The 11,074-nt window shown below is 33.6% G+C and overlaps 1 protein-coding gene across 2 annotated transcripts; it reads right to left on the bottom strand.

The window, feature by feature from the left end:
• Positions 1 to 2,626: 2,626 nt before the first annotated feature.
• Positions 2,627 to 7,405, bottom strand: LOC114463359 (transcription factor 7-like). Of its 2 annotated transcripts, none has more exons than XM_028446874.1 (10): positions 6,846 to 7,405; positions 5,602 to 5,830; positions 5,085 to 5,146; positions 4,917 to 4,979; positions 4,635 to 4,782; positions 4,432 to 4,539; positions 4,229 to 4,323; positions 3,186 to 3,571; positions 3,013 to 3,095; positions 2,627 to 2,926 (listed from the first exon to the last, which is right to left on the bottom strand). In XM_028446874.1, exons 1-7 carry the CDS (start codon positions 6,857 to 6,859, stop codon positions 4,264 to 4,266), a joined length of 684 nt encoding a protein of 227 aa, XP_028302675.1. In that variant the 5' UTR covers positions 6,860 to 7,405; the 3' UTR covers positions 2,627 to 2,926; positions 3,013 to 3,095; positions 3,186 to 3,571; positions 4,229 to 4,263. The 2 variants fall into 2 exon arrangements, with proteins under 2 accessions (XP_028302675.1, XP_028302676.1); XM_028446875.1 differs by lacking the exon at positions 6,846 to 7,405 and adding an exon at positions 6,110 to 6,381.
• Positions 7,406 to 11,074: the final 3,669 nt, after the last annotated feature.

The following is an 11,074-nucleotide window of genomic DNA, read 5'->3' as shown; positions in this document are numbered from 1 at the left end:
TGGACTCATTAAATCTAAAAAACACACTTATACATAGTGTTTATGCCTGTATACTTGCTGAAAGCTGTTGTTTTGGTGGCGCAGCACTGCCATCTAGCGGCCACAGGCTATAGTAAGGCATACAAATGAAAAAATATGATTTTTTTTTCCTAAGGTAAGGCTATAATAAATGGGTCAGTTTTTCTCATCCCTACTGTTGCTGACTATTGTTCTCTGTTTGAGTAACATTACTTGATCAAGTCTTTTCTAACATTCCACACTACAAAATAAGTCATAAAAGTATGTATGATTCGTGCTGATATCGCATTGGATCATTATCGTATCGACCAATACTCAAGGCTGCAATATCGGTATTGTATCGGAAGTGAAAAAGTTGTATCGGGACATCGCTAGCTTTTATTCACAAATAAAGGTAAGATCATACACAATGTATTTTTTTCAGCCCCTAAAAACCCTGTTAAAATGTAAAAAAATAAATAAATGTATATTTTTAATAATCACATATATCCTATTTAATCTTATAATAAATCAGACATGAACCAAAAATGGGAAAAAAATGGATTTTTTTTTCTGAGGTTAGGCTATAGTACGATGGAGCATTGTAGTCGATAAAAAAAAATAAGTTTTCTGAATTAATATTTTTTTTAATCCATTTTCCAAATTAATTTTGGATTGAGAAATAAAGACACAAATCTACCTCCATACACCAGAGGTTGACCTGTAGAGACAAGAAAACTAATTTAACACTGCACAGGAAAAGTCAACTCACTTTTTAAACTCAAATATTACTTTTCATTTTAATGATGAAGTTGTCATTTAAATGTTGATTATCTGTCAAAAGACATTTTACTACTTTTTTAATCTCCATAAAATAAGTTCCAATGTTCTCATATACAGTAGCCTCATTGTCAGAGACATTTGTCTAAAGTTAAAGGACGTCTGCACTCCCCTTTCTTTGCTTCTGCTTCAATAAATCCTGTGAGATGTATCATGGGTAGAAAGAACATTTAACGATCAGGCACTGACGTTGGATGAAAATAACTTGCTCTTCTCACGTATGGGACAGGAGAAGGAAAACCTGCGAAAACAAGCAGCTTTCTTTTATCTCTAAACCAGGGATGAGTGGAGAGGTTCATCTCTGATTTATTATAAGATTATATAGGATATATATGATTATTAGATATATACATTTATTTATTTTTTTACATTTTAACAGGGTTTTTAGTGGCTGAAAAAAAATACATCATGTATGATCTTACCTTTATTTGTGAATAAAAACTAGGCATGTCCCGATACAACTTTTTCACTTCCGATACGATACCGATATTGCAGCCTTGAGTATTGGTCGATACGATAATGATCCAATGCGATATCAGCACGAATCATACATACTTTTATGACTTATTTTGTAGTGTGGAATGTTAGAAAAGACTTGATCAAGTAATGTTACTCAAACAGAGAACAATAGTCAGCAACAGTAGGGATGAGAAAAACTGACCCATTTATTATTAACTAATTGGTTACATACATTTTAACCATCAACATAATATCTACAGTATTCTACAATTGAATAATTAAATATAATATATATCAGAGATTTTAGATGCAGTCCGATAAAATCCGATATTCATTTTCCGGCTGATATCGGACCAATATCCGATATCAATATCAGATCGGGACATCCCTAATAAAAACCATGTGCCTATCTCGTTTATATCAGTGTACTGTTACAGACTTGTCGGTGCAACACTCCTGCTCTCTGTGTGGCAGAACAGCACGCAGCAATGTGAACCTGTTCACTCTTTAATTAATAATAATCAGGTAAACGTTATTTTTTATGATTATATTTGGCCATATCAATAAAATTATGTATACAATTCCAGAATGGCCAATCCTATGGAAGCCCATTTCTGCAAGTTAAAAAAAAAGAAGCTAGGAATAGTAAAATAATGATTAAAAAATTCTGAAGTCATAATTTTCAGATTCTATCTCATAATTAGGACTTAGAATTATACCTATTTATTACTACCTCATATTTATGACCCATTTTATTTCTGATTAAAACAAAGATTTAGATCTTTAAGATGACTATACATTATGGTGTAAATAATACACTTCCTGGATAACAGTGGATATTATTCAGATATAAATGTGGTTATTATAGATTCATAGAACAATGGACCATCATTTTGCTGACTTTATGGATGGGCCCTAAAAATCTCTCCCCTGTATCCCCCCTTATTGTTGACCTTGTCTCCACATGACTGTTCTTTAATGTTCATGTCTGTGTTCAACCACCTTCAGGTACAGTGGGGGTCGATCCTCGGTCTCTGGGACCTTTATTTTGGGGGTCTCTGGCTGAAAAGGTTGAGAACCACTGCATTTAGAGTGATCAGTGTTTCCTGAGCAGATCATCGCCTTTGGACTGAGGATGTAATTAAACTGAACACGTGTCAATGTTTAACAAACTGTTCCTCTCAAACCAACTGATTGATGTCGACTTCACTGAGAGTTTTTGAGGCTCCAAAATATGAAATATAGTGTGTAATTGCTGATGTACGCTGTACAGGAGGAGATTGTTAGATCATGAATAAATAAAGAAAACTGCACACAATGGAAACCCTCTTCATCAGTTTTAATAAAATACAAAACACAAGGCAGATACAAAAAGCAATGTAACTTAATTGGACTTTTACAAAAGCATTTGCATCCTTTTGACAACTGACAGACTTTTATACTGGTTTTTAAAACAACAAGAACTCAAAGGCTTCAAGGAAAAAAAAAGATCAGGCCATGATCAGAAAATGCCACTGGGGAGCTCCCTGTTAAACATCCCCTCAAAGACGAGCTCCCTGTTCATCAGGTCCTCCTCTACATTCTCCAGTGCCCACTGGTGGTCGGTGAGTTCAAGTGCCTCCCACTCAGCCTGAAATACAATGGAGGAAGATCATTTTATTAGAAAACTACTGCAGACATTCCAGGAGCCAAATGTAGAGACAGGAGCGAGCATACTTTGAAAACTTTATTTGTATCTGCAGGCATGGCCATGGCAGCACCGCTCATCTGCTCCTGCATGATCCTAGACTGGTCTGCCCCTGTGGACATTTCATTAGAAAGTTCATTTGAAAGCAATTAAAAAAAGAAAAAAAACAAACTCTTAAAGGCCGACTGAAAACATCAATCACATCAATCACGTTGCCCTTATTGTTGCTGCTGCTGATGCTGTTATTGTTGCTGAGGTTGCTGTTGTTGTTGATGTTGCTGTTGTTGTTGCTGTTGACCTTGCTGCTGCTGTCGTTGTCGTTGCTGTCCTTGGTGCTAGTAAAACATTTAACAAAAGCTGAGTCATCATGAACTAAGTGATTGATTACACAAAATGATTATTATTATTGATTACACTAATTCTGAAATAAAACAATAAGTAAAATAAAGTGATTATTTGAGTAAAGACACTTAATTTCTGCTGATGTTGGTGTTGACGTTGCCCTTGTTGTTGTTGTTGTTGTTGCTGATGTTGTAGTTGCTGTTGATGTTGCTTCTGATGTTGTCGTTGTCATTGTTGTCCTTGGTGCTAGTAAAATATAGAGAACAGCTGATGAGTTTTCTGATTCTACTGCAGGCTTGTTTGTAGGTGAGTCTCTATGATAGAATACAACATAAACTAAAGGTTAAAGACCATCTTAAATGGCTGATATATGCAATTCAAACAATCTATGGAGAGCACAGACACTATTTGAAGTTAAATTGATGCAAACCTTGATGCTCTTAGACAGACATTAAAACACACATCTGAGATTAAACTTGTTCTCAGAGAGTGTGTCTGTGTCTGCACATCACTTTAAGGTACACCTCATTTTTGTTTTAGACTATTGATTCATTATTATATATAATTATTTTAACTCTTTTTAGTTCAGGGGCAAAATTAGGACCAGTTTGGTCTTTATTGGGCCAGTATAAAATACGGTGGTACCGACAATATCCAAACAATAAGTGACTGATATTATTCTTCTCTTTAAATTAGTTTGACACGTGTCTTAGACTAAGACAAATAAACACACAGTTGAGATTAAACCTGTGGTTAGAGAGTGTGTCTGTGTCTGCACATCACTTTAGATACACAGTAGTCTTGTTTTATAGTAACTGATTACCTGATTTTACATTTGTGCTGAAACAAATGTAAAATCAAATGATGATGAAATGAAGTGATGTTTTGAGTAATGAGACTTACCGTTAGTTGTTAGCGATGTTTGTTATACAGTCCCATCAGCAGGAGGGTGGAGGCAGAGGTGGAGCTTTAGCGTTGGACTTTTTACTCTTTTTCCCCTAAAAACAGACACATGCAACTTCTAGTCAGCTGATAAAACACTTCCACAGTCATGGCATCATCACCTCTAAGGTTGATGTGTAAACATTTCTGCAGAGTAGACTTACGTAGTTCACTTTGTTGCTCCAGCCGGGATTATTCAGAGCATGAATTTTAGCTTTGGCTTCGGCTTCTGCTTTAAAGACGTCTCTTTGTTCTGCTGGCAATGACTTCCACTGTGGATGAACAATAACAAAGTGTCACACACACACATACTGAAGACAAAAATGTGAAGATCACGGATCATTCATTAAGGAACAAACAAACGTACGCGTTCAGAAAGAACTTTGTTTACTACGGCACTGTTCTTAATGCCGAGCTCTTCCTGTACCGTCTTCCTCTGGCTTTTGAGGAAAAGCATAAACGCGTTGGGAGGTTTCTTGATATACGTCCTCTTATCCTCCTTATGCTTTCTTTTCCTGAAAAACAAAATGCAAACAGTGAGCAGGGCAGGGAAACAGTAGCTGAGAGTAGTAGAGAGAGAGAGCAATGAGACACTCTGATCTAGAGTTTCTCAGAAAAAAGACAATTAAAACAACTCAAGGACACTCACTTTGGAACTGGGACGGGTTCCACGGCCTCTGATGTCATGGCAGCCACTACACCATCGCAATCTCTACAAAGATAAAAACATAAACACGCTGGATGAGAAATCATGTCACAAACATGTGGACCAACATCTGTGATCGATCAGGTCTGTTTGTTTGTTTGTTTTTCTTACCGTTCTCCAAAAAGGTGAAAAAAATTGTTTCCTTCAGGCATGAGGAATGGAACGCTGTCAGACTGGAGACACAAAAACATAAATATTAGACTCTGTCATGGTATCAACCATCCACCAACAAACTAAACACCAGGGTTGGTGTCAATTATAATTATAACCTGTATGGTAATTGAAAATTAATTACAATTATGGTGTAGTTATAATTGTAATTGCATTTTTTAAAATATGTCACTGTCGTATCTGTAATTAAATTGTAATTTAGCTCAGATAATTGACTTTGCAACTGTAATTGCCATGATAATCCTATAAAAACTGTCAATCATAATTTAACGCAAACCTGGGGAACCGTGTTACAGTTCTATGTACAGTTAAACACATATGTATAGTTAACAATTATGAAAATATATAAAATAATCAAGCTTTCACATATTTTACCATTGAAAAAAATATTAAAACAGATATTTTCATTGATGGATGAACAAATGCATGCTGGGATGTTGTTTGGGTGATGTCTTACTTGGAGTCCAGTTGGTGGTGGAGCAGGATATTGACAAAGAGGAGGAGATGGAGGAGGAGAAGGAGGAGGAGATGACACCATATGGTTAGAAGCCCAGAGCACCACATCTGCGATCTCTGGAAAGAGCTCCAACACATCATCAACCTCAGGAAGGAGACTGTTCAACTCCTCCTCCTGGACGAAGCTCTCGAATTCGTCCAAAAGATCCATCAGGATGGTCTTTGGTCTCCTGTGACACAAAGTAAAGAGAATAAAGAAGCTGCTGAGGCTCATGCATGAGAACCAACATTTAACACAGACCTAGACTAAACTCACACAGCAGACAAATACAGTATAAGCAGCCATGTGACTGGATATCACCTTTATTTGTATTGTCTTATCTGGATATTAAAGTTTAATTCTTGCATTATAACTAAAAAAAATAAAATAAGAACATTTTACAGGACAGTTCTCTGCATTGTTTAGTTAGTTTTTAACACTGACTCTTAGAATAGAAAGATGTGTTTACCTTTAATATCCAGCATAAAATGTATGAAAAGGGCTAGAAAGACGTAAAACATATTTAATCTAATCCTTCTCCATCATTTAATAATCACATATTATAATCCTGCTTCCTAAGACTATATGTATATATGACAACAGTATTTATACTATATATAAACATACACATCTGTGTATATATAAATACTGCGTACATGCACACATATATATATATATATTAGAGATTAGAGAAACTCTATTAATCCCCAATGGGAAACTTATTTACACACACAATCTGAATGTTAAATCTAAATGTCATGGGTGAAACTAAATATTTAGGTAATATGCAAATTCCCCTTAAGTACCACAATAAAATCTCATTTAGATTTAATATTTAACTTTAAACGTTGATTTTTTTTCTTTGATTGAAATGTTTTATTTTTTGATTGAATAATAAATACACAAATATACTACCCATAACATGGCCCAAATACGAAAAATAGATGACTTCAATAAAAATAAAAAAATCAACTAAAAAAGTGTTCAAATGCAATTACTTGGGTCTCTGATATTTTTTGCATTTAAACACTGTTTTTTTTAATTGAAATATTTATTTTTGATTAAACTTTTTTTTTTTAATTGAAACGGGCTTTAAGTTTTTTTATTTTTATATTAATGAAAAGTTGTTTTTTTTTTTCAATTCTTATTATTAAATAATAAAGACACAAATCTACGTTCATACACAATAAAAAAAAATCACATACGTTTTTTTAAACATGGTTTGTTGCTAAATGTTACTGTTTTATTTTAGCATGCGCCCCATATTCTGTAGCACCGTTTCTAGCCCCACATCCTCCACCACCGAGAGTGGTCGACTGTCCACTACAAGCATTTATCCAGTGACTTTGTTCATTAGTCAGTGATGGACGTATTCATTTAGGCTCTGAACCCTGTCATGTTGTCGAGTGTGGATTAGAGACACGGCAACCTCGGAGCGTGTAGCTAGCACTGTCCGAGTGTCCATGCTAGCTATATGCTACATGTTTAGCATTGAGGTGCTAGCAGCCATATAACGTCTATGCTAGCAGCTAGCTGTATGCTACATGTTTAGCATTGAGGTGCTAGCAGCCATATAACGTCTATGCTAGCAGCTAGCTGTATGCTACATGTTTAGCACTGAGGTGCTAACGGGAGCTGAAAAGCAAAGTAAACTATTTCTTGCACAATGTGCAAACAACTGTGCTTTTGTTTTCCCTCCAGTGTTTTAATTAAAACAAAAATTAACGCAAACGTCTCATCTGGGTCTCCCTGTGTGTGCATCAGTATTATGGGTATATCGGGAACTTGTGCAATAACTAAGGTTCCGGGCTGCTTGTAGTGCAAAAAAAAAAAAAAAAAAACTTACTTTGTTTCTTGAGAACAAGGTAGTAATATGAGAATGTCTGGATGATGATGATCAGAAAAGGTCGCTGGTGATTTTTGAGAGTGTTTTCCTTGTTGTAGACGGAGAAAAACATCCGCCACAAATGATTCTGTCTTGGAGAATGTTGGAAAACTGTTTGTTTTCTTTCTAACCGCTTATATAGGGTGAGAGACGTCACGGTTGCCATGGAAAACGTGTATTTAAAAAATGCTTTTTTTTTTTTAAAGCAACGTATTTGTTTTTGTCTAAAGTGGATGAAGCAGTGGTTCCCAACCTTTATTGGGTTGTAACCCCATTTTGAAATCATACATTTCTGATGACCTTAAATACATATTTTCCCCCTAGAATTAGATTTTGATAATGTTTGTTTTACTGCTTTAAAAATACAGAGTAGGCCAGAATTAGTGCTCAAAGAGACACGTGACAAAATGTGACATTTTTATACTGCATTTTATTTGAACTAGATTTATATTTGAGAAAGTGAAAGTATTGAAAGCAGTTATTTAAGATTGTGTGTGTTTTTTAATTTGAGAAAGAAGAATAATTTAAACATTTTAAAACTATATTTTTTATTCTTTATTATTATCAAACACTATACATTTTAGGAAATCCCAAGGTAAAAAAAAACAAAAAAAAAAACTCTGCCCTACCCATAATATGGCATAAGATTACTTCAATCAAAATTATTATTTTCAAATTAAATAAATTAAATAGCTTGATTGTTGTAAATAACTGTATCATATTTGTCCATTTGTATTATTTTTTGTAAATATCTGTATATTATTATTATTATTATTATTATTATTATTGATATTATTATTATAAATCTTACTTTTTTCATGAATATAATGTGTGTGTATCCGTTCCTTATTTTCAACAGTCTTTTACTTAATTATACACTTATTTCACGTTTATTCTTTCTTTTGTCTTTGTGAAACGTTTTATTCTTTTATTTGTGATTTTTTTTTTCTTAACTGGCTGTAACAAAAGCAATTTACCCCTGGGATTAATAATAGAATTCTGATTCTGATTCTGAAATAAAATTTCAATTTAATAAACATTTTCAATCAAAGAAAAAAATTTCAAATGCAGATTTTTGGGGTGTCAAATATTTATTTCCATTTTAACACTTTTTTTCTTTATTAATATACTTTTTTATTGAAGGAACATTCTTTTAAGATGGAGCATTGAAGTCAGTAAAAAAAAAAAAAATCTTTTTTTTTTTTAAATCCGTTTTCCGAATTAATATATTTTTTTAAAATCCGTTTTCCAAATAAATGAAAAAAAAATAATCTGTTTTCCGAATTAATATTTTTTTTAAATCTGTTTTCCGAATTAATTTATTTTTTTTTATCTGTTTTCCGAATTAATTTTTTTAAAATCTGTTTTCCGAATTAATGATTTTTTTATTCGGTCGCATCAGTATATTGCTCACAACCTTAAGAGCCACTGTGCAGTATATACTTTGATTTACTTGGTTGTCATTCATGTGAAATTGATTGACAATGTTTTGAAATTCCTGTGAAATTGATTCAGTGCAGTAAATAAATTCTGAATTTCTTCAGTAACACAGATATTGTGATGTATCGTGGATGAAATTTCATGTCATGCAGATGTATTTTTTCCCCTATTTAGCAAAGCCTAACCAAAATTGTTATAAACTCTTGTTGTTTTTTCATATATAAGTTGTGTCGTTTTTATAAATGCTTTAATGGAGCTAAACCATCAATCCCTCAAGCTTTACCAGCTGTGAGAAAGTGGAGGAAAAAAGGTTGATTGCTCAGTTTTTCTTAGCCTGGACTGTCCTGGAGCTCTACGCTGTAATCTTAAAGGACACTTTACAACATTGCACGGATTTGATCACTCTACAGTATTTCATGCACAGTTCCTGTTCGATTCATTTGTTACTTCTTGTATTAATTTCAAATTCTTCGTTTTTAACTGTTTGAAAGCCGCTACAAGTTTGCTTTTATCCAAATGCAATCCACCATTTAAACACATGCACTCATCTCCCCCCCATTGATCCCTGGATTGAATAATAAAGACACAAATCTACCTCCATACACCAGAGGTTGACCTGTAGAGACAAGAAAACTAATTTAACACTGCACAGGAAAAGTCAACTCACTTTTTAAACTCAAATATTACTTTTCATTTTAATGATGAAGTTGTCATTTAAATGTTGATTATCTGTCAAAAGACATTTTACTACTTTTTTAATCTCCATAAAATAAGTTCCAATATTCTCATATACAGTAGCCTCATTGTCAGAGACATTTGTCTAAAGTTAAAGGACGTCTGCACTCCCCTTTCTTTGCTTCTGCTTCAATAACTCCTGTGAGATGTATCATGGGTAGAAAGAACATTTAAAGATCAGGCACTGACGTTGGATGAAAATGACTTGCTCTTCTCACGTATGGGACAGGAGAAGGAAAACCTGCTAAAACAAGCAGCTTTCTTTTATCTCTAAACCAGGGATGAGTGGAGAGGTTCATGTCTGATTTATTATAAGATTATATAGGACATATATGATTATTACATTTATTTATTTTTTTACATTTTAACAGGGTTTTTAGGGGCTGAAAAAAAAATACATCATGTATGATCTTACCTTTATTTGTGAATAAAAACTAGGCATGTCCCGATACAACTTTTTCACTTCCAATACGATACCGATGTTGCAGCCTTGAGTATTGGTCGATACGATAATGATCCAATGCGATATCAGCACGAATCATACATACTTTTATGACTTATTTTGTAGTGTGGAATGTTAGAAAAGACTTGATCAAGTAATGTTACTCAAACAGAGAACAATAGTCAGCAACAGTAGGTATGAGAAAAACTGACCCATTTATTAATAACTAATTGGTTACATACATTTTAACCATCAACATAATATCTACAGTAATCTACAATTGAATAATTAAATATAATATATATCAGAGATTTTAGATGCAGTCCGATAAAATCCGATATTCATTTTCTGGCTGATATCGGACCAAGATCCGATATCAATATCAGATCGGGACATCCCTAATAAAAACCATGTGCCTATCTCGTTTATATCAGTGTACTGTTACAGACTTGTCGGTGCAACACTCCTGCTCTCTGTGTGGCAGAACAGCACGCAACAATGTGAACCTGTTCACTCTTTAATTAATAATAATCAGGTAAACGTTATTTTTTATGATTATATTTGGCCATATCAATAAAATTATGTATACATTTCCAGAATGGCCAATCCTATGGAAGCCCATTTCTGCAAGTTAAAAAAAAAAGAAGCTAGGAATAGTAAAATAATGATTAAAAAAAATCTGAAGTCATAATTTTCAGATTCTATCTCATAATTAGGACTTAGAATGATACCTATTTATTACTACCTCATATTTATGACCCATGTTATTTCTGATTAAAACAAGGATTTACATCTTTAAGATGACTATACATTATGGTGTAAATAATACACTTCCTGGATAACAGTGGATATTATTCAGATATAAATGTGGTTATTATAGATTCATAGAACAATGGACCATCATTTTGCTGACTTTATGGATGGGCCCTAAA

This window comes from Gouania willdenowi, chromosome 5 (assembly GCF_900634775.1).
Source record: "Gouania willdenowi chromosome 5, fGouWil2.1, whole genome shotgun sequence".
In the NCBI taxonomy this organism is placed as follows: domain Eukaryota; kingdom Metazoa; phylum Chordata; class Actinopteri; order Blenniiformes; family Gobiesocidae; genus Gouania; species Gouania willdenowi.
Note: the sequence above shows the minus strand (reverse complement) of the source record. Positions and strands in the feature narration are given on the sequence as shown.